Here is a 24,137-nt window from a genome sequence, read left to right on the forward strand (position 1 = left end):
TGGTGGTTGGAGTCATGACAGGTGGGCGTCTGGGTGAAGAAGGGTGTGAGAGAGGAAGAGGAAGATAATGTAGTAATAGCTCTTTGTAAAGAAACGCGATGTGTGAAACTTTGCGTTTCAAGTCTGTAAATGGATAGATGTTCCCTTTTGTATCTTAAAATTTTAGAAACACTTCTGAGTACGTTGACTACCATTCAAGATTAATTTTAGCCAAATCAGTCATATTTAAATGAAAGCGTGTCCATTTATTTGGCTTCCTATTTTTGAAAGAGGATCAAAGTATTTATACTGCACATAGAGTAAATTATTACCTTTTAAAAAAATAGTATAGCCTGTTTCTATTTAGGGTGCACTTTCCAATAACTACAAGAGCTATATTGCAATGGAAGGATCAGTAGTCTTAGTCAGAAAACATCGCAGGCCCTGTTATCTATTAGTTGTATGACTTTGGTCAAGTCACTTAACAGCCCCAACCTCCACTTTTCTCATCTTTTATGTTGGAATAATAATACATTGAGGGAGTGTTAAAATTAAGTGAGGTAGTGTGTGAAAGAACACGGTATTGTTTGCTGATCTTTTTTTAAAAATTGTTTTTCTTTTTTTTTTAAATCGATTTTAGAGAAAAGGTAAGGAAAGAAGAAGGAGAGAGAGAGAGAGAAACATTGATGTGAGAGGGAAACATTGATGGTTGCCTCTAAAAACAGAACCCTAAGTACACAAAGCAAAACTGATAGATTGAAGGAAAAAATAAATAATTCAGCGAAAGTGGTTAGAGACCTCAATTGCCCACTGAGAGTGGCGGTAGAACAATGGCACAGAATGTCAACAAGGAAATAGAAGACCTGACTCCACCCAACAACAGTAGAAATCACATTCTTCTTAAGTATTGGTGGAACATTTTCCAAGATAGATGATTATAATAGGTCTTAAAACAAGTGTCAGTAAATATAAAAGGATTACAGTAATACATTGTTCTCTAACTCCACTGGATTGAAGTTAGAAATTAGAACTCAATAACAAGAAAACTTGGGAAATGCGCAAATGTATAGAGATTAAATTACACGTTTCTAAGTAATCAGTGGTTCAAAGGAGAAATCATAAGAAGAGCTCGTAAACACTTTGAGATGAATGAAAATGAAGACACAATATATAGAACGTGGGGCTAGCATTGTTTCAAAGTCTGAAAAAGGTTTTTTCAGAAGGGAAAAGTATAGACCAATTTCCTTCATGATCATAGATATAAAACTCACAACAAAATAACAGCAGGTTGAATATAGAAATATGTGGAAAAGGTAATATAACCTTCTAAATTTGGTTTATTCCAGAAATGCAAGGTTGGTTTAATGTACAAAAATGTATATTTTAATGTAACTCATCATATTAGCAAAACATATGAAAAGAAGCATATGATCATTTCAATAGAAGCAGAAACTTTGTCAGCTCGTTTGATGAAATTCAGCAGCTACTGATGTTTGAGAAAAGTCTCAGTAAAATAGGAATAAAAGGGACCTCTCTCAATCTAATGAAGGGCACCTATATATCCCAATAAAAATATCAACAGGCTCTTTTTGTTTGTGCAGAAACTGGCAAATTAATTCTGAAATTGTATGTGTAAATGCAAAAACAGTTTGAAGAAGTAAACGTTGGAGATGCCAGATTTCAAGACTTACCACAAAGCTACAGCAATGAAGAGAGAGGGAAATTGACAGTATAGATGAATAAACAGATCAGTGGAACAGAATAGAGAACCTACACATATATGTTCAATTGATTTTTGACAAAGTTGCCAAGACAATTCATTGGGGAATGTCAAGTCTTTTCAACAAATGGTGTTGGAAAAACTAGATAAATCTAGGAATAAAAATGACCCTTGATCTCTACTGCTCACCATACACAGAAAAATAACTTTAGATGGATATAGACTGAAACATAAAAGCTAAACCATACAGCTTCTAGAAGAAGAAGAAAATAGAAAATATCTTCATGACCTTGAGGTAGGTAAAGATTTATTAGAAAGGACACAGAAAAGAATAAAAATTAAAAATTTTAAATTAGTGTTCATCAGAATTACAATTCTTCTCATCAAAAGGTACCATTAAGAAATTGAAAAGGGAAGACATGGAATGGGAGGAAATATTCTCAATACGTATGTTGACAAAGGACTTTTAAACGTAACATAAAGAACTCCTATAAATTGGTATAATAAGATTAACAACCCAGTTAAATGGGCCAAAGATTTGAAAAGACCCTTAAAATAAGAAGTTAAAGGAATCATCAAGACACACCTGAAAAACACGCTCAGCATCATTGTTTATCAAGGAAGTGTGAGTTAAAACCTCAGTGACATAGCATTTTTCACCCCCTTACATGGCTGCAAGACTGACAACACCCAAAATGGGTGAGAATGGGGAGCAACAGGGACTTTCCTGCTTTGTTAGTGGCGAGAGAAAAATGGCACAACCGCTCTGGAAAACTGTTTGGCCGTATCTTATAATGTTAAGCATACCCTCACCCAACCATTTCACTTCCAATGAAATGACAATATATGTTCACATGGAGACTTGAACATTAATGTTCATCGGAGCTTCATTCACAATAGCTGAAAACTTAGAATAGGTCACCTGTCCATGAACAGATGAATGGATAACCGAATTGTAATATTCGTATATTTATACAATGGAATCATGCACTGCAATTAAAAAGGCTGTACTGCTAATGCAGTAGATTACTAATAAATCTCAAAAATATGAAGCAAAAGACGCTGAACATAAAAGTACCTACCGTGTGATTTAATTTCTGTGACCGTCTAGAACAGGCAAAAGTACGGTAGAAGATGATCTCAGTGGTTGCCAAGGGCTGGGGAGGGTGTATTGACTGCAAAGAGGCACAAAGGACCATTTGGGGGTGATGGGAATAGTGTTTGCATGGCAATATACATGTGAAAAACTTGTAATCCATACACTAATAATAGGTGTATTTTATTTTATGTAAATTATGTCTTAATAAAATTGATATGTAAAAAAGACTGTCAACACCACATGTTGGCCGGGACGCGCACCCTGGCTGAAATTCTCATACATTGCCAGTGACGTTTCATAATGATCCAGCCACTTACTTTGATCAACTTTGACTTTCAGACTTTCTTCCTTGGAATTTTCCTGCTTCCAATTCGTGCCTTATTCCTTGCAATAGTTTTGTTACTGGCGTGGCCATTTGCTGTCATTTCAACAGCACGCTGTCCTGAAAAGCTGACCCACCCAATTACTGGTTGGAGGAGGTAAGACATAGTTATGTCTAAATATTCAGTAAATCAAGATAAAGAAGATTTTGTCATAGTTTAGTGATCAATAGATTCCCCTAATTGCTACCTACTCAACTTTAATTATTTATTTTTGTTTCTCGATGAAACTGTTCTTAGTTTATTGTATGTACAAATTACTGGTTTTTTTTTTTTTTTTTTTTTTGCTTCTCCTCAGTTTTTGTCCCTCTAAAATAACTACATACTTTATTAAGTGATATAATTAAGTGATCAATTATAGTATATATACTCATTACTTTAGTGATTATTATTCATAACAATTTAACTATTAATCAGTATAGCCTACCTTTATGAAACATGCATTGAGGCCCACTAAAACTGCTTTTCAAGCATTATGTAATTATCATGGTATTAGAGAATAGACGGATGATGAATTAAAGTTACTGGTGAAAAGTTCATTCCCATCGGGCAGAACCCACTTGTTGATATATGTGTTATATCCTGAAAGTGAAGGCTGTTCACGTGTACTCCTTGGATCGCATAGAAATCCATAGATGGGTTTTACAGCACTGTTAAACTCTCTGAAATGGTGCAGGTTTTTTTTTGTTGTTGCTGTGTTTTGTTGGTTTTTTTTTTTTTTTTTGGTACATGAGCATCTATTCCTTTCATCTAAACCTCAAACAAGAGTACGTCCTCCAAAAATTTTGAGAAATGCTGTTTTAGAAAGTTTTTGAGAAATATGCAATTTGCTGTTCAATTCATGTTCTGGTGAGCAAATGTCAACATGAAACCCAAGGCTGGTTTGAGCTGGAACCGACTCTGTGGCTGGCCATGCCTCAGTCCTTGCAAATCATACCCCTTTGTTTGGTAACCCAAGGATGTAGTCACTGAAAGCGTGCTGTAAGCGATACGTTTCATCACTCGCTGCTTCCTTTCAATTATGTCCATGGTTGCTATTGCTCATGGCTTATGGAACCCTATGAGGATGGAAGGACTGGCCTAAATATGCAGAAAACAGATCAAATAAATGTTGGAAAAGAAAATCCTACCTTTGTCAGTTAAGCCAGTATGTCAACCTCCTCTCAAATGGGCAACATTGGCGTTTTTAGGCTTCACTAGACTTTTAGCCATTAGAAAAAAAGATATTTTAAGTAGAAGTGCTTAACAACTTTGAATGCAGGATACTTTGGACCGTAGCTGTCAGAAGCTACGTCTTTATCAGTGAGAAATCACGAAAGGGTGAGCTTTGTATCCTCCATAAATAGAGATCTTCACTCTAAATGAAAGCACAGGAAGGCGAGATACGGTCATTTCTCTGCCTTGGTCTTTCTGTGTCTTACTTCTCACTGTGAAATAAAAGCCAGACCAACTTCCTCTGCAGCTCGTTGCTTCATCGCTCCTCACGTAACGTTACGAGATGGTTGAGAAATTTGGATAGGAAGTCCCATTTTTAAAGCCCTCTTTCGTGGTCTCAGGGCCGGATACATGCAGTATTTCTGTGGGTTCATGAAAAGCTATATGCTTATATGCGTCCCGAGATGTCCACCCTGTGTTTGCATTTCCAGGAATACGCTTTTGTCCCCCTGCCCCTTTGAGCTCCTCCAGGCCAGAGACCGAGCCTTGCCTGGCTTGTGTGCCCAGCACAGACAGCTCCAGGCACAGTCTGATGAATTAATTAAACTTTAATGGCGGAGTCTTCTGCAAAAGGAAGCGATCAGGTTTCTGAAATTGTTGAAGTGCATCTCTGTTCCAAGGAAGTGAGCTAGTGGATTTTCTTAAGGTTCTTGATGATGTCTTAGAAGGCTGACTTAAAAAAAAAAAAAAAATTATTCCTTAAGTAACTCTGAGGCCAGTTTCAGTAGAGAATTCTAAAAGTGCACAGACAGCAGCATTTTTGTTATGCAGATGCGGATGCCCAAGGTGGCTGCTTTGAAGGGCAATATCGATTTGAATTTCTCAGAGGGATGTGTGTTAAAAATTCATTCTTCTCACTTCAGGGTCGCAGAAGAATGGAGCCACTTCTTAGCCACGTGTCCTTCGTAAATTGACTTCTCTGTGCCTCGGTTTTTGCATCTGTAAAGTGGGGACGATAATAAATAATACCTGTTTTGTAAAATTGAGTTGAGGATTAAAGAAATTAATACACATAGAGTATTTAGAATAGTGTCTTGCCGGTCGTGCTCCGCAGACGTGGGAGCGCGGCTTCTTAGCGTGTGTTTTCCAGTGAAGCGTTCTGATGTGTTCGGGTTTGTACGCTGGGTTTGCAAGTAAAGCCCCGTGTCCGCCGCCGTGGGCAGAGCCAACTCTGTCTTTTCTGTGTGTGTCTTCGCAGGAAAATGACGCAACCCGTGCTGAAGCTCCTGGGTCGCGCCATGTTCTTTTCGATGGGATTTTTAGTTACCGTGAAAGGAAAGATCGCAAGCCCTGTGGAAGCCCCCATCTTTGTCGTGGCCCCCCACTCGACCTTCTTTGACGGGATCGCCTGCGTCGTAGCGGGCTTGCCGTCCATGGTTTCTCGGAAGGAGAACGTGCAGGCCCCCCTGTTTGGCAGTAAGTACCCGGAAGGTGACACAGATAAGATAGTTGGGTGCTCGTGCCTTAAACTTAAAAAACCATATTTAGTTTGTGGTAGACTTTTGAGGAACTTTAAAATAATGAACTATTTCAAACATAGTTGCTTTCTCTTAATGAGGCACTATATCCAAAGAATGACTTTCTGAAAAAAAGATTAGCCTTCCCTGTATAGGTACCCATATATAATGCTTTTAAAATCTTATTTTTATCACTGTACCATCATCTCGTTCTGTCCTTCTATGTAAAAGAGCAGTTTTTCAAATACCAAACATACCTGATTTTTTTTTTTTTTTTTTTTTTTTTTTTTTTTGGAGAGGAAATTGAAGCAAAGGACTTGTGAAAACCCCTGTGGCATGCCATTTCATGAATTTCTCCTCAGGGCATTAGGCTGCTGAACACACTGAGCTTTGTCTCCTAACTCTGTTTTCTTCATTTCCCCCAAAGCTCCATGAGGGACCCAAGTGTAACTCTCTGAAAATTATGATGTGGGACAGTAAGTGCTGCCTGCCATAAAAAATAACAAAGCAAGTGAAAAGCTTTACCCACAGGGACGTTTGGGTCTCTCCCTGGGGTATTAGTCTCCAAGTAACTGTCTCCTGTGGCTCTAAGATCATTGCAAGCGTCAGTTAGTGTGAAAGTCCCCGGAGTTGTTTTGGTTCTGGGCAGCAAGAATAGCGATGCTTGGCCGCTTGTTGTTCAGCTAAGAAAGGCATTCTTTTTCAATGTAACTCCCTGCTTTATGTTAGGAGGCATTTTCCTGGAAAATCATGTAGCAATGGATTTTTGGTAAATCAGGTTTTATTATGCAAGTGCTAGGAAGTGACATATTTAGAAGGCTGTCGTGCTGAAAATGTTAGTAAAATGAGTAATAATAGCTTCGGCCTCCTGTGTACTCCGGTGTCATATAATTGGTTTTCAGGAGGTCCTTAAAATAAAACCAGACGATCTTGTAGTACATTTCAAAGTTTCAATGTCAGTTGGGGAGGAAGACCTTTAGGGAGTAAATTGCATTTCCTTCTTTTCATGTTCCTGCTGCTAATTTCTGTTAAGTCAGTGAAATATTTTTTAGGTATAAATATCCGCCTCTTCTTTCGAAACCAGAAACTAAGTTCTAATACGCTTTGAAGTAGAGGATATCTTTAATGTTTTGTTATTTTTTTTTTAATTTGCTCTCATTTTAATTTACATAAAATGTGTTTAATGATTTAGCCAGTGTTATTATTTTGGTAGCTTTGGCCAAAAAAAAAAAAAAAAAAAAAAAAAATGACTTGGTCGTGAATTTGTTTTGTTTTAAAGGATTGTTACAGGCCCTGCAGCCAGTGCTGGTATCTCGGGTAGACCCAGACTCCCGCAAGAACACAATAAATGAAATAATAAGGCGAGCCACGTCAGGAGGGGAATGGCCCCAGGTAAAGCGCAATAGATGTGGGCGTGAATGTATTGAGAGTCTATTTATCATACTTTGGTAAACATATTCATGCGGATCCACAGATAGCAGTATCTTGAGGACACCTATCCTACGTGTCTTTAGCGTAATAAAAGCAGAATAAATGTGGAAGCCTTAAGAACTCCTGTTCCCCTTGAGATAGTCCATGGACTTAAATATATCAGTCTTTTTTTTATTCTCCCAACTCTTTGAACCAATTTTTACTTTGTGTTATAAGAAGTAATTCCTGACCTCTGAGTTTATTTCCCTTGAAAGAGATGAAATGCTAATGCTCGGTTGTACTCAGCCATACGGTAGGTTTACAAAAAATGTAATTAAGATCTTTATCCATATCTGAAGTATATTGAGATAGTGTTTTTCAGTTCAGGGGGACCTATCAGAGTCAGCTGTAGAACATTTTCAAACTTGACCATCTCACCACCCCCTGTCCCTAGAATGAATGAATGCCTCTTAAAGGTGGGGGAGGGGCAACATTTCTGGGATAGAGAAAGCACCGTGGGTGATACTGATAAGTCTGCCTCTACCTTGGCCCAGGTGATGACTAGCAGAGCTAATGGGCCTGCAGTCATCTGTGGATGTTAGAGTACCCAGCGAATACAGTGATCCCTCACTTATCGTGGGTGTTACATTCTAGAACCCTCCCCGCGAAGTAGGACCCTTACATTTATTCTACACTCTTAAACCTATGTCACTTTAACAACATACGTATACTGTACTGCAAAATCCTGCAATAGAGCGAAAAAACCATGATAAATAATTAAATATAATATTTTAAAAAATCCCACGACACAGTGAGGCTGCGGTCAGTGAACCATGATATAGAGAGGGAGTGCTGTATATAACCAGCCAGGAGGCTGTAGAAACCGAGGCATGTGAGGGATGATTTAAAAAGGGACTAGAAACAAGTGGCATTTGGAATAAGGGTTCCATTTTTACCTTTGGATCCAAAAAAATGTATCTAGGACTGGTAGGTGAAGGTTAACACGTACGTAGATTTTGGCACGTTTTGCTCAACTTGAGGAACTTTCTGTCCAGAAGTAGAACTGTCTGATTTGGAATCCCTTTCTGGAATTGTTAGGCAATGGCTAAGCAACCACTTGTGGGGGATATTGCAGAAAGAATTCCAGCATTAGAAATGCCAGCTGATTTTTCATGTCCCACCCCCACCCCCACCTGCTCTGAGACTTGATGATTCATTGTCCACAGCGTGGCTATAGAATGGTCACGGAGTCAATCATGTTTGATACTGGATCTCATTGTCGTTGGAAATCAATTTTTTTTAAATTGGAGGATGGAATGGCACCTATTCATAATTTTAGTTTTACAGATAACCTTTTGGGGTGGCTCTTTAGCCTAATGCTGTTTCCCTCTCTAATTATTATAAAATACACATTATTAACTATCGGGGGAGCAGGCATTTTCTATTCTGTTTTACGTATTGTACTTGGCAACTTATTCATTGCTGAATTCTAAACCCTTCAGAAAATCAAGCTGTTTTATTCAGCTAATGGGAAACTGGCTACTGCCTTTCACATGGAAAACATACGGGGGTACGTTAAAACCTAAAAATACTTCCTCAAAAAGATATTAAATCGCGTTTCATATGTCAGCTACTTCAAGTAAGCATAAACCATATTGTAAGCAGCTTTCCCTCCATGCCTGTCATTGGAAGTGACTATCATTTGGTGGGAGAACTAAAGCAAAGGAGGAAATGGCTTGGTCACGGATGCATAGAAGCAGCAGAAAGAACGTAATAGTGCCTGCACACGCACTTGACCATGACCTAGGTCTACATCTTCTAAGTCCATTCAGATCCTAGGTATCGACAAGAAACATTTGCTAAGTGCATACACTAGTCAAAGCTTTAATCTATTTTTTCAATTTTCTTAGTGGTCAGACTACACTTCTTGTCGAGGAAAACCAAAAACCTGTCACCCGATTCTAGCTTTCATTGTAGTCAAGGGCCAGCCTTGGATCTCAGCTTTGTGTGTTAAGAATTGGCAGCTATCTGTGCAGTATTAAAAAAGTGAATGATGAGCTAATCTGTTAAGTAGACTAAAATATTAAATCTATTCCTTTTCTCCCAAGATACTAGTTTTCCCAGAAGGTACTTGTACTAATCGCTCCTGTTTGATTACTTTTAAACCAGGTGAGATAAATTAAATTTTGTATTGTGACAAAGTAGTGGGGGAGATTTCTTGAATGATTTGAGTAACTCATTGGCTTGCTCTGAGCATGTCTTCTTTTCCAAGAAAAAGTTCTTAATGCTGTGAAGCCACAGAACACACTTCTTTACTTTCTCTTTTGGTATCACAGCCTCTTCTTCCTTGGAGTGTGTGTGTGTGTGCGCACGTGCGTGCGTGTGTGTGTGTGTGTGTGTGTGTGAGCAGAACCACCGGTGGATTTTTCTTTTCCTCCAAGGATACTATCACAGACACCTGGGGTCGTGTGTCATCAAGTAAAAAACCTATTTCAATCATCGTTATAATGCCTTCTAAGGGTCATTTCATTTTTTAATATTATCAAGTTGTGCATTTCCTAGTAACGTGTAACTTTTTATATACTTTTATAGCAACTGGTAATACTTTAAAATGCTTCTGTGTTGGCTACTAGAATGCTCAAAGCCGAAGTTAGAGCTCACTTCTGGGAACTGCGGTAGTTCTTGCTTCATGCATTTGGTTTCATCTGGGTTTTCTTACTTTCTCTTTGTCATGACTTAAAACAAAAAAGATCCTGCCGAATGATAGGTATTTGGAAAATGGAAGCAAATGGAGAATTAACTAAGTGAATATTTTAAGTGACTCGGGCACCACTTTCATATTTTGCTTACCTAATTCTGGACTTTCAAAATCTCTCATTTTGGTAAACACCAGGGATGTACCAACGTTTAGCAACTTATTTTTTTACGTGTACTCTTAAAACATTCAGTATGTGTGTGTCATTTTTTATTAATGTCTTCTCTATTGTGTAACTTGTGCTCATGCAAAAAACATGTTCTAAAATTTCTTCATGGTAATAGGAGCCTTCATCCCGGGGGTCCCGGTGCAGCCAGTCCTCCTCAGGTACCCCAACAAGCTGGTAAGCATCACATTTTCAGATTAAGAATTCTTGGTCAAGACAACTTTCTATTCAGTGGCAGCTTTCTCAGCCTGTACTTAAAATTAAAATCTATCAAACTTTTACTCATTGTCTTTTTCTGACCGTGGGTTTGCATTTGTCATTTATTCAGATTCCTTCACTTTGCATTACTTAAATCTTTTCTCCCACATTAGTCTCTCTTTTTCTTTTTTTTTTTTAAACTGATGTATTTTGGATTTGTAAGTAAATTCATTATCCAGATATGTTCATATTCAGAGAAAAATAGCTAAGCATGCAAGATAGTTTTTTTAAATGCAGAGCAACTTAGCTCCTGGAAAGTTGAGTACAGAAGGGAAGCCGATCTTTGCTCTGGAGATGTATAATCCGAGAACACATCGATCAGTGCCCTGCTGTTTAAGAGTAGCAAGACGCCTGTTTTATTTTTCAACATACTGCTTTTAATTCAGGAAGTACCTGCTTTTAATTCAGGAAGTACGTGAATGCCAGGATTAAAGGCAGGTTTTCGTTTCATTTGATGCCCTCTGAACTAACAGTTGCAATGCTTTTGTGGTTGTAGGACACCGTGACGTGGACATGGCAAGGATTTACATTGTAAGTCGCTCTTATCTATTATGCATAGACATTTTATTCTAATGAAGCAAACTATTTTTTAAAAGACTTGTTTTGTGAGAGTGAAAATTTCAAATCAAATCCTTACATCTTGTAACTGACGCGTCTCTAGACAGGGCCCAGCTCTCTTGCCCATGAACCCCTAGCGTCTCTCATGTACAGGACCCCAGTCATGTCCTGTTCTTTTTAAAGTTTGTTGTGGCAACACCTTAGACTGTAGACATAAGTGCTGCCTTTTATTATTTTTTAAGATTTTATGTCTTTGTTTCTGAGAGAGAGGAGAAGGGAGGGAGAAAGAGAGGGAGAAACACCGATATGCTAGAGAAGCAATTGGTCGCCTCCTGCACACCCCCAACCTGGGACCTGGCCCACAACCCAGGCACGTGCCCTGACTGGGAATCACATTCGCTCCTTTTTGGCTTGCAGGCTGGCACTCAATTTACTCAGCCACACCAGCCATGTCATGTTTTAATGGGTCTCATATCTTAATCTATCAACTCTTAAGAAACGTTCTAACAAACCAGTGACCCAGTGTGCATCATATCTAGCTTTAATTTTGTGTTTTCATTTTCATTGCAGATTTGGCAGTATCTCACATCTTCCTTGTTATTTTCCTATATTATTGGCTTAAGCAATCCAGAGCAGTTTAGTCCTATGACCTGAAATGTGAGTTAAGAAAATAGCCAGCCACGCTTTCAGTTCCGGTCTGGGGTGGGAAAAGCACAGGGCTCAGCAGTTTCTAAAAACCCTTCAGAGGGGAGAATACAGTTTCACTATCAAGCAAGCTGAAGTGGAATAGGCCTTTAAATAAAACAGAACATGTAGAGTTCTACTTCCTGTCCAGCAGTGTGTTTACATTTTGGTTGGGACCACGTAAAACACGAGAATTTGAGAACTTTGCCAGGGGCTTTCCCAGTAATGCCTTCTGATATGTTAGGTACAGAATTCATGAAACATTATTGGTGGTCTAGTGACAACCACTCAGAAATATTTAAAAGGAAATCATTTGCCTAATACTCACCGTGGGCTCCTTTAGACTAACCTTTTAGACAATCCAAATAGCTTCTGAAAGTCAGATTTTTTGAATACTCACTTTCTCCATTTTGTGTGTGTGAATTGCTTTGCGATAACAAATGTAAGTCAGAAGAGGTAACTGATGAGCCAGTTACATCTGTTAATGTTGATTAGCCTGTGAGATATTTGTGTTCCCCTTATGCTCTGATCCTTGAAGTTAAGTAAATGATACCAGCAATGAGGAACATAAATCGTAAAGGCGATCTAGACATTACGTTAACATTGACTCTGTAGGAAATCAGCTTATTCCTTTATTCATCTGGCTATAATATGTGTTTCATGGCACCACTGCTTTTCAGCTTTTGTACAAGGGAAAATTAGGGGAAACAAGGAGTAAGAGCCTTTTAGAAAAAGTGCCAAAAAATTGGGGGATGGTGTATCTGTATTTCCTATGGCATGTCATCCTTGGGGCCTTTACCAGTTGAGTTCCTTAAGGAGGCAGTGATATTGGATTCACCCCTCAGTCAATAGGACTTTTTTTTATTTGAAGGTCAAATAAGAGAAGGCTTTTCAGGAAGGAGGACTTCAGCTGATTTAGCCTTCTAACCTAGGAAGTGTGTGATCCGGGAGGAAAGGAAGCAGGAGAGAGAATTCAGAAAAGAAAGAGGGAACACGTATTGTCAGAGTTAACGATTTCTTAGGACTTCAGAACCAAGTCACATGCTTGAAAAGGCACAACTTGGTTCTGTCCAGACGCCCCGTTGCCCTTACCTGTGGGCACTCCCCTCCCACCTTTGTCTCCTGACCCGCTTTATGGTAGATTTAGCACCATGTCTGTGACTGCTAAGTCGATTTTCTCAGTCCCCCTTGCTCCAAGTGCTACTCTGGACTCAGATTCTAAGGATGAAATTCTATTCCAAAACAGAGACCCTGAAGGAGAAGACTCATAAACTTGGGGAATAAAGTCAGAGAAGGGACAGCTTTTTTGTGTCAATCTAAGAAGTATTGTTTGGTTTGCGTAATGAGATCTTAGGTGTGGTTTCCTATATTTAATCTTTTACAGAAGTCAGAGTTTTCAGAACAGAATTATCTCTTCAAATCACTAACTTCCAAAATGCAATTTAAATCATTAAAGAATAATATACTTTATGGCAGATAATATAAGTTGACTTTCTTTGCATGAGGATAATAGTGAAAGAATTTTTCCCTTGCAGATGGAAGTTTTGAGAACTGATACTTAGATTAAGAATTATAATTAATTATGGAGTCGCTAGATCTTTTTCCTAAATTTCCTCTTTAACTAAATTCCTTGTTTAACTTCCTAAAATTTTTGTCCTAAGTCCCTTCTAGTTAAATCATATTTTAGTTTCTTTGTTTTTCAAGAGTTAATTTATTTGTTTTTAGAGAGAGGGGAAGGGAGGCAGAAAGAGAGGGAGAGAAACATCAATGTGAGAGAGAAACATCAATCGGTCACCTCTTGCATGTGTCCCGACCGGGAATCAAACCCGCAACGCCGGCATGTGCCCTGACCAGGAATCAAACCGGTGACTCTTTGCCTTGTGGGATGATGCCCAACTAACTGAGCCACACCAGTCAGGGCATATTTTAGTTTCTTAATAGCGAAAAAAAAAAAAAAAAGGCTTGTTGGTTGTTTTCATAAACATGTAGTTTAATCCGCTCTGCCAGATTTCTGGGTCATCTGTCTGAATAAGGTTAGATTAAAATTCCATAGAAATCTTTTCCAGAGAGTCTAAATATACAGTAGAAAGCTTCAGTTTGGAACAACTATTTCAAAAATTATCTTTGAGAGGGTTGATTATAACCGCCTTCGTGAAAGTCTAGCTTTACAATGGAATTTGAAACTTGTCAGAAAATTTCCCCACAATGAAAACATGTATTAGTAATGGAGACAATTATGATAAATTTCTGCTTTTAAGAAAAGCCAACTGATTTTTTTTTTAAATATCAGAAAAGAGTTTAGGAATATAATATTCCACTCAGGAGTCACCCTGTAAACACATTTATATACCTTAGCATGTGGCCTTGGGGCACTTCTCTGGGGACTTAGGCTGATGAGTCGGAGCGGTCAAGGAGACTGCAGACTTGGTGTTTAGTCTGCTGAGCTGCGCTGTGACTGGCAAATACATATATGGCATAGCGTGTTGTGACCGAGCTTTTGAATGTCAAGAATAGTTGTCCAAGCCCAAGAAGTGTTCTAGCTGCCATGCAGCATTTATAAACCCACAGTAGGTATAACATTTGAGCTGGGGCGCTGTGTGTGGAGATGTGTTATTAGTATTATCAGACGATTATTAGATGATCCTTGTGCTACCATATCAAGGAGACCTTCTCTTTTTCCTCTTCAGCTTCCAGCTTTGTGTGCTCACCTTCTGCCAGCCCTTCACAAAGGTGGAAGTGGAGGTAAGTCATTCAAAACATATTAGTGGCCTTTCCTTTTATCCTGAACCCCTCGTCTAGAGAGATGTGCAAAGGCTGGACGTTAAGCCCACGCTCTTTAAAGTAATCCCTGTCTGTAAGTCGTGTACCTACACCCAGGTGATCGGGCCTGGCCCTTAGAATTGTATCGGGAAACACCTCTAACTTCTGGGAAGCTCCGGCATGCATGTAACCAGCCTGGCTGGCCAGATTGGCATCACCGTTTCTGTGTTTCTATTCCTGGCCATGCTGGCCCCTGCCAAGGTGCCTTCACGTCCCAACAAAAAGAGCTGCAGAAGCTGAGTAGGTCCCGTGAGAGCTGAGCGGTGCTGCCGGGGGCCTGGGAGGGGCACAGAGCTGAGAAGCCTGCAGAGGCCATGCCTGGGCGCCAGCCTGTAGCATCACTCCCAGGACAGTCTTGGTTGGAGCTGCAGTGGCAGATGGGGAATGGGGGAGTAATTAGATCATTCTGGAAGCTCTGACCAAGTTTTAAAGACTCAACGCTGGGTCCAGAAGCAGTCTTAGTTTCTAGGGATGCTATGGAGTGGACCCCTGAGGTCAGAATCTAGTTGGTTTACTGAGACTCTCAGGTAGCCTGTGAGGAGAGAGGTATATACCTATATACCCGAATTTCCTCTGAATTTGCCCCCTCTCCAGCTAAAACGAGACCTGGAACAGATGTGGATGTGCACAGAGAACTGTACATATTCAGAGCATGTGGCCGTGGTCAGACTGGGTTACAGCAGAAGCTTGGACATCTCTCATCTTTTTGTGCTGACTGCTCACCATTACCTCGTTTTAACGGCCGGCTTGCTGTCTTTTTTCTCTTCCTTCCTTCCTTCCTTCCTTCCTTCCTTCCTTCCTTCCTTCCTTCCTTCCTTCCTTTCTTCCTTTCTCTCTCTTTTCTTTCTCTCATTCTTTCCTTTTATTTTTCCTTGTCCCTCCTCCCCCCTTCACACCCCGCCCCCCCCCTCCCAGTTACAATATTTGCATTCTCAACCGGTTCTCAGACCTGCTGGATAATATTTTCTAGCAAAGAAAGAAAAGAATGTGTCCTTTGTTCAACAGCTTCACAAACAAGATGGCTTTTGACCAGTTAAAAATACCTGAATCGGTAGGGACTGATTGGATATATTTGAATTGCACTGCAGGGCAAGAAGATGCAAATCTGTGCACTTCCAAAGTCGAATCCTTAGTTTAATCGTATGTATTTTAGATGTATGATGCCGCCGTTGGTCCAGGGGACTACTAACGACTGTACGGCTTTGAGTATTTTCTTCTCCACTGTTGGGACGTCCCTGAGAACCGCAGCCCGGCAGCCCTGCAGGCGTGAGCACAGCCACGCGTGGGCTCGGGATGGCCGCGGGCCGTGCCAGGTCTCCGAGGCAGGCGCCAGCGGGGGCTGCCCCGCCCAAGGCACGGTCAGAAGTTTCGGCTCAGTTAGCTGCACTGATTTCAGCTGTCTTGGTTGTTCAGAGGCACCTTCCTCTCCTTCCTTTTTCTTTAAAATTGATGGAAATCCTATGTATTATTATTTTTTTAATCCTCACCCGAGGGTATGTTTATTGATTTGAGAGAGAGAGAAACATCGATCAGTTGCCTCCTGTACGCGCCCCACCGGGGATCAAACCTGCAACCCAGACATGTGCCCTGACGGGGAATGTAACCCGCAACCTCCTGCTGGGGAGGATGACCCGCCGACCAGCTGAGCCGCCTGGCCAGGGCCTCCATATTGTTTAACATACGCTTCTAGAACTTCTTGGATGTTAATCAGGTGAACTTGATGCAAGATGTGTCTTTCAAGAATAGGGCACGAGTTTTATGGTTTTTTAAATGAACTTCGAGTGGATTGCAGAAGTGTCTGTTTAGGCCCTTGGCGCTTGGGAGTCACAGGTCACCTCAGTGTGCTGAACCCCCCCTGTTCATCAGTTTCACCGTGCCCCCCTCATCAGTGGTGCCTGTCAGACTCTTTAATGACAGAAATCACTGCACACCTAGAGAATGTGATATTGAGGACTGTTTCCTTCCCTCCTCTGCTTCCTCGACCCAGAGACTTGTTTCTGAGAAGGTTATTTTCTTGACTGCCCTGGCTGGTTTAGCTCAGTGGATTGAGCGTCGGCCTGCGAGCTAAGTGTCGCTGGTTCGATCTTCCAGTCAGGGCACATCAGAGAAGGAAAACTCTGACTCCAAAAAACCTCCGCTGCCTTGCGGCATACCTCTTCAGGGGAAAGGCTAAGGGAGTAAACCCCGACAGAAAATCCGGAGCCGGAGTCCCTAAGGCGGTTTGACGTTGCAGTCAACACCGGCAACTCCTGCGGCGCACCTGAACCCAAGCTGTATTGACTCCGTCTTTCCCTTGGACCCTTCAGCTGCGAAGAGAGGGGGGGTCTGCTGCATGGGCAACAGCAGACCCTCCATATCACCCTGCCCAGGCTCTGTAGCTTCAGCGTCATCACAAGATGTCGATTCAACATGGGAGGAGACAGATACCGTGTCACTCCCGAGTCGGACTGCACAACCATTCTCGGCGGTGCAGATAGACTCTTAAGAAGCTACACCATCGTCTCTCGAGACGGACGGCTGCCGACGACGATATTTTCTTGACTCTTGGATCTTAAAAATACAGTAAGTTTTCAAAGCTCACGTCCTATGTACTTGGTCTTCTCCAAGGATGCCACGCGTGTCTACAAAATGGTTCTGCGGAAAGTCACTCTTTGAAGGAGAGTGTGGCCTCGTGGGTGAGCTCAGAGTCCCAGGCGATAACATTTGCTGACCAGCTCTCTCCTGAGTATGGCTTACAGGCACTGGCAATAGGATAGCTGGTAGGAAACATCCCAAAATGTGGCATCAGTTAGGAGCCTGCTGGTTTATCTCATGAGAGAGGATACAGGCAAAGTCAGACCCTCTGGCTCTATGTGGGCAGCAGCTGGTTTATGAATGGGAGCATGGCGTTTCCATGGACTGCAGTTTTCTTCCGTAGAAGCCATATCTCAGTTTGTATCCAAAGCTTGTTGACTTTAAAGCCACCCATTATATTATAAACACATCAGAATGTTCTGTCTGTAGGCATACAGACTTTCTGCTTTAGGAAAACGTTTTGCCACGCGTATGGTGAGCTTCTAGCAGCTAGCAAGAGACCTACAATACTTGATGATGGACGATTCATTGTCTTAAGTCATAGAAAGGAATTTTTTTTTTTTCATTAAAACGCTGTCTGGTTTAGGAAAGGGTGGTAATTAATAATGAGCGTTAGACTCAATCTCATTATTTATGTAATTAGCTCCAAAGAGCTAATTACTTAGGGAAAGTTTGAATATATTTACGTAGTTTATTTCAATATCCAAACACACTAAAACGATTCATAGCTTGGAATCTAAAATGGGCTTTTCAGAGAAACTTTACCACCCAGATACACACACATCACACATGTCCTTGTTTTAACAAAGCAGATTTCTTCTGGAACTTGGTAGAATTCTGGACTCAGTGAGTCGTAGCCATAGAGAAATGGATGTCATAAGAAAAGTGGGGCACTGAGGTTTCCATTTCGCGGCTGCCACCGTTCCCCAAACTGTGCGTGAGCGAATTACGTAGCCTCGCGAAGCCTGCGTTCTCACTGGTAAAACGAGACACATTATTTTATAGGGTTGTTAGGATTTAATAAGGTGACTTATGTGTTGGCCCGTGGCTAGGGTTCAGTAAGCATTAACTTTTATTCCCCTTATCACAGACTTCCCAGGTCTTTTGGGAAGGAAGCACACGTTGTTCCAAAGCACCTTCCCTGTTTTACACTTTCTCTTTGTGAAAACTTAAGGAAGGAACTAGCCTTGCATGGGTGTTAAGACCGACCTAGTCCAGGTCTGTTCTGCTTCTTGGAAAAAGAGAAGGTTGTGCAGTTATCATCGCTCCTCAGTCTCCCTCCTTCTCACACTCATATATGTGGGAGAAAGGAACGTGCTTGATGTGGTCAGGAAGCAGAGAGTAAACCCGTTCTGCTGGGTTGTGTTCACAGGGAGACTGGCTCCGGATGACAGGTGGCCTTAAATCACAGGCTGAGGAATTCGGCTCTATCTCGTGTGCCGTCTGAGGCCCAGGAGGAGGGAGGAGGCTCTGGGAACAGAGGCGCAAACAAGAGGTCCTAGTGCGGGAAACACTTTCGCCTGCCCGTCTCCTCCTCACCGGGGACGGGTGGTGTCGAGGCCACAGGGGCAGGACCAGAGGCCGGCACAGGGAGGAAGGGCGGGGGCTGTGGAGTCTGTCCCAGGGGAAAGGAACGGAAATCCAGGGTCCCACGGGCTGGTGTAGGGGCGGAAGGACTTCCCTGTCCCCACCTGGGCTCTTATCCCTGGTCCGTGACACAAACCGGCAACAGGTAGATTAACAGGGGAAAAGGTACACAAAGTTATTAATTTTTAATATGCGCACAAGGTATCACAGGGAGTACAAACTGAATACCTAAGAAGAAGTGGTGAGACTTTTGAGAGCTCTTATGCCATCTTAACAGACAAAGGGGAGGGAGGATTTGGGCTGCTTGTTGGGGAATAAATAGCTTTTAGCAAAGACCGATGGGCCCTGAGAAGGCTGGGGAGGGGCATGCGGAGAGCGTGATGAACACGGTCTGGGTGTGGGGTCGGCCCCTAGCCTCCTCTACGCTGGGAAGTCAGTCTCCCTGCGCGCGAGGGGGTGGGTGACACAGAGCTCCTTCTGGAGGCTCTGTCTTCAGGCAGATGACGGGGTTCCGAGCTGCTTTCCAGGTGACTGCAGCTCCAAATCATCAACACAGCCATGTGGCCTCTTCTGGGGCGGCCTGTCCTGACCTCCCTCACAGTCATCTCTCTGAAGTTGAAGGTGAAATGCCATCGAGATGAAAGTGGAATCGCAACCCGAGAAGCCTGGCCTGTGTGGAAACAGTAGACTAGGGTGGCCACAGATCAGCAAGGGCCAGGAGGGGGCTGCCTGGCAGCAGCGCGTGCGGCTCCAAGTGACTTGATCCTCGTCTGTCACATGGACAGGAAGGAAATAGACTCAGCGTTAAGAAAACGTGCTTCACCACAGTGACAAGATAAAGGAAGACCTTCAGCAAAAAGAAAGCAAAGCAAACACTATTTTTGCATTTTGCGGCAGTGCGGTGGCCTTGGGAAAATAGCCTAGATTTCAAGCAGCTGTGAGGACCCTGTGGATGTTCACATGGATCTGCAGTAGCCTCAGCCTGTAAGGTTTGCCTCCAGCCTCCCTCGTGGTGTCTACTGGAGTGAGACCGAGGGTTTGTGATCGGCACTGGGGCATATGGCAGAAGTGACACAGAAAAGCCACGTCAACGTGTCCGGCTGCCTACGACTAGTGTCCATAGGCAGACAGGTGTTGCCGGAGGGGCAATGGGTCCTGAGAGCGAGCGCCAGGCCGGACCAGGTTAGGGGAGAAGCGGACACTCACGGGGAACGAGGGGAAACTCTGGCCGAAGGACTTCGCCGAGGAGGCGCATGGAAGCGTATAGTCAATGCCATGGCTGAGACAGACTGAGAAGAATATCTGTGACCACAGGAAGAAGCCATGAAACCAAGGTGTCACATGGGCCATCTGGGTGGCGACTGGGGATGGTGAGAGACGGTGAAGGTGGCAAGGAAAACTTGGGGTCCTGAAGTCACTGGGGTGTGAAGATGTGTTTTAGGGGACAGTGACAGATCATGGCTGTCACATCCCTCTCTTCCTGGTGCATCTTCCTTCCCATCAAGGGTAAGCTCACGCTGTGAGCCTGAGGCTCCGTACAAAATGGTGAGAAGGTATAGAGGGCAAGGTCTTATCCAAGGAGGGGTGACTTTATTAGCATTTCCTTTCAGCTGCTTCTCAGGGGCCCTGGGGCCCATGCGCATCACATCTAGGCTTTTCATTATTCTTTTCCTCTCGGTGGTTTTCTTTTTCCCCTCAAGAATAAAATGTCATGCCAATATGAGAGTTCTTAAAGATGATTTTATGGAAAATAGTATCTCCACTCAAAGAACCAAACCCATAGCTCATTGTATTATGTTCGGTTGACTGGGGCTGCAACTGATTTTTCAAGGGTTCATTATGTGCTACAGACCACGTGTATTGTATTGAAATGATTATTTGGGTTTTTTAAACAATCAAGAATTATAGGTCAATTTAAAACTTGAATATATTTCAATTTGAAACTTTAATTTATTATACTACCGTGTTAGAGATTTTATATACATTGATTTTAGCGTACTGTTTTCTCCCTTGGATTTCATGCTAAGCAAATATAAGAGATTTTATTATACTAGAACAGGCTGGAGGGAATTTTTAAAGATACTGATTTGAAGTTTGGTGGTCTGGATATATAGGTGTTGTGGGGACCTCTGGTGGCTTAGTTTATTTTTCCATCTGAAAGAAGAACTGGATACTAAACAGAAAGCTGGACACAGAATTCCACTTAGAAAGGATCTTGGAGATCATCTAGTCACACTTTTCCCCCCAACAGGAGAAGGGACAGAGGCCCCAAGGCGAAGTGACTTCCGGGATCACGCAGCAGAGCCAAGGCAGCAAGTGTTATTTCTGCCACGTGCCGCTGTCCTCCTGGAGAGGGCGATGCTCATAGAATAAGCGTGGAAAGAAAATGGCGTCTATAGCGGACTATCCTATGATTCCTATTCACTGTGTCTTAGTTCCACTTGCCCCCACCCTGGCCTCTGCATCCTCACGCCCTCTGTTCATGGCCTCACCGTCTCGTGCAGGTTGATGGCATGGGGTCCCCCTGTTTTTAGCCTCTCTCTCTTTGGCTTAGCCACTCCCTACCACCAAAGGCATTGCTCCGAAACTTGGACCTGGTCACGTCACTCCCTTGCTTAAATGTCACCTCTGAGTTACCATTGCTGGTTAACACACAGGTACACCCAGGGCTTGGAGACAGGTCTCCTGAGTCCAAGCTCTTGGTTCCTTCCATTACATCCTGTTAACTGATGTGCAAGAGAGGCAGGATCAATAGAAGGATGGGTGACTTCTCAATGAGCGACGTCAGCACTTAAGGTCTGAGTCCCACCCGTGGTGACCAAAAGGTGTGTTTATCTTCCAGTTCCTGCCTGTTCAAGCACCGAGTGATGAAGAAAAGAGAGACCCTGTCCTTTTTGCGAGTAGAGTCCGGAATCTGATGGCTCAGTAAGTGTCTACATGTGATCACCATCCATAGATCGTTTGAAAGTTATTAATGTCATCGAGCATAGCTTTAAGGATGGGGGTGTGTTCTTCCTAAGGCCCTCGTGCTAGCCCAAGCCCCTGGTGGAGAAAGCAGGAGCTCCTTTTCTGTTGCCTGCTATTTGTTGGCCAACGCAGACCTTCCGAAAAATCACTTGCTTCTTTAAAACATGGACTTTCATTTTGCATGTGAACGCTTCCAGGGCCCTGGGCGTCCCAGTGACAGACCACACGTATGAAGACTGCAGACTGATGCTCTCCGCGGGGCAGCTCACGCTGCCTATGGAAGCTGGCTTGGTGGAATTTACCAAAATTAGCCGGAAATTGAAGTGAGTATATGTCGGAATTCCTAGACGTGCGTAAAGGTGTCCAGAAGAGATCTAAACGCCCGTGTATCTATGTTCTCTGGTTTGGTGAAGGCTCAGCTCTGGTGTTTGCCAGGAAAGCCAGGGTGGGGAATGTATGTCCCCTTTCGCTCACCTAGTTTTGTTTTTTTCCAGAGCAGTTAATTCAGAAACATGCGTGTTGGTCACAGGAGAGCAGGCGGTAGCACGTGCGGGGGAGCAGAGCTCCGCCTCCGCGCGCAGAAGTGGCTGAGTAGCCAGGGCGCCCGGAGGCGCTTTTACCAAAAGGGCAGCATCGTTAGGTGGCGCTGACCTGCGGTGTCGGGGCTTCTCTTCTGAAGCAGGAATCGACTTGTGGAGTCGCCATTCTGACCATCACTAAATTTTAAATACTCAAGATCGACCTTTATCTTCTGGGTACATCATTTTTTACAAAAAGGGCAAAAACACCCCTTTGTGTTCCTATGAACATTCCTTTTGAACTGTGGCGTGAAAGGTGGAACCCCCAAGCCCTCTGTTACTGCATTTCATTCTATTTGTATCCCTACTAGGGAGTTACAGAATTTGTTGATTTAATAGGCCTGGGCATCCTCCTTAGGAGGGAGCTGCAGCACCAGTTACTATATTAAAGTCCAGTCTTCAAACATCATATTTTGATCACTGATAGAGCTAATATTTCTATATTTTTAAGATAGCAAAATGTTTTGATACGATGTTCACAATTTGGAAAGTTTAGATAGTCACTGAAACTGGCTACAGGAGAAGCGTGTGTTACGTCACTTGTTTACAAGATAAAGAAAGGATGTGGGTGAATCAAATATATGGTGACGGGAAGAGTCTAAACTTTGGGCAGTGAGTATACAGTGCAGTGTGTGTATGACGTATATAGAATTGTGCACTTGAAACTTATCTAACCTTATGATCCAAGGTTACCCAAATAAAATTAACTGAAAAAGAAAGAATACGATGTAAGCTACAGTATCTTTTCCAGTATTGATCACCCTGACTTATCATCCCTAATATTGGAGGAAGGGTGTGTAGTCTAATGACTCTCCCTATCGCAACATTTTGTGAAATATGAATTTATCAGCCTGATAGCTCTTGAAAGCAAAAAAATGGTATTTTTTAGCAACCCAATAAGTACTACTTTTTAGCAACCCAATAAGTATTACTGACTTACTAAGTAATGTTTAGATTTCAATGTGATTTCTTACTTTCTTCTCATGGGTCAGTTATTATTTTGCCACATTTATCTTTTCAGTTACTTTTCTGTCCCGCAGGTATTTGGGATAATTACAGTTATACTAATATCCTTTAAAAAAATTAAAAGCCTGGCTACGTGTCCAGGTTGTACTTTAAAATACACATTTTATTCTCCTTTTCAAATGCAACACTTCCCACATTTCCCTTAGACAAGTGACTAAAACAGCATTCATAGAAATGTCACGTGAGCTGAAAGGGCTAAGACCACGCATTTCTAATTCTTCCCTTAGATTAAACTGGGACAGCGTCCGGAAGCATTTGGATGAATACGCCGCCATCGCGAGTTCCTCGAGGGGAGGAAGAATTGGAATTGAAGAATTCGCCGAGTATCTGAAGCTGCCCGTGTCCGACGTGCTGCGACAGCTCTTTGCACTCTTTGACAGGGTACGTTAAAATCTGACCTCTAACAGGGGCACGTTCTTCTGCTCTCCGCAGGGCGTAAATCAGTATGGCGGGCAGCCGCAGCCGGTGGGGTCGGTGTTAGAAGAAGCAAGGCTCAGCCCATGGTCTAAATGCATGACTTCGTCATTAATACATGTGTGTCTGTGTGTGTGTGTGTTTTGTAACAGTGATGATAGTGTCTGTTTATTTTAAACACCAGGCCAGAAATAAATATTCAGACCATATAATCATGTTTGTGATATAGAATTGGGAAGGCTTACATAACTGGCGAGAATTTATAAATTTATGTCTAAACTCATACATCGATGACCCAGGTTGTACTGTTCTGTTCTGAAGGTTTTGGACTTCCGCCCAAATGTGTGAAAACCAAATAGGTTTTATTTGAAAATAACATTTCATAACAAAGGTTTCAATGAAAGTTTGGTCATCCATTTGCCATAATATTGGGGATACCATTTTCTGCTTATGAGTATGTGAGTACATGAACTCAGATAATTGAATTGTC

At 42.3% G+C, this 24,137-nt stretch overlaps 1 protein-coding gene across 1 annotated transcript in view; it reads left to right on the forward strand.

The window, feature by feature from the left end:
* Nucleotides 1-24,137, forward strand: part of LPCAT2 (lysophosphatidylcholine acyltransferase 2) — a 48,780-nt gene that overhangs the window by 1,594 nt on the left and 23,049 nt on the right. Inside the window, exons 2-11 of the mRNA XM_090259008.1 lie at nucleotides 3,138-3,277; nucleotides 5,592-5,809; nucleotides 7,130-7,242; nucleotides 9,369-9,429; nucleotides 10,300-10,358; nucleotides 10,936-10,970; nucleotides 14,369-14,423; nucleotides 21,505-21,587; nucleotides 21,827-21,952; nucleotides 23,461-23,614. Of these exons, the coding sequence (XP_090115134.1) occupies nucleotides 3,138-3,277; nucleotides 5,592-5,809; nucleotides 7,130-7,242; nucleotides 9,369-9,429; nucleotides 10,300-10,358; nucleotides 10,936-10,970; nucleotides 14,369-14,423; nucleotides 21,505-21,587; nucleotides 21,827-21,952; nucleotides 23,461-23,614 (1,044 nt within the window). The remainder of the gene's footprint in view (nucleotides 1-3,137; nucleotides 3,278-5,591; nucleotides 5,810-7,129; nucleotides 7,243-9,368; nucleotides 9,430-10,299; nucleotides 10,359-10,935; nucleotides 10,971-14,368; nucleotides 14,424-21,504; nucleotides 21,588-21,826; nucleotides 21,953-23,460; nucleotides 23,615-24,137) is intronic.

This window comes from Furipterus horrens, unplaced genomic scaffold (assembly GCF_987537825.1).
Source record: "Furipterus horrens unplaced genomic scaffold, mFurHor1.1.pri manual_scaffold_13, whole genome shotgun sequence".
NCBI classification, from domain to species: domain Eukaryota; kingdom Metazoa; phylum Chordata; class Mammalia; order Chiroptera; family Furipteridae; genus Furipterus; species Furipterus horrens.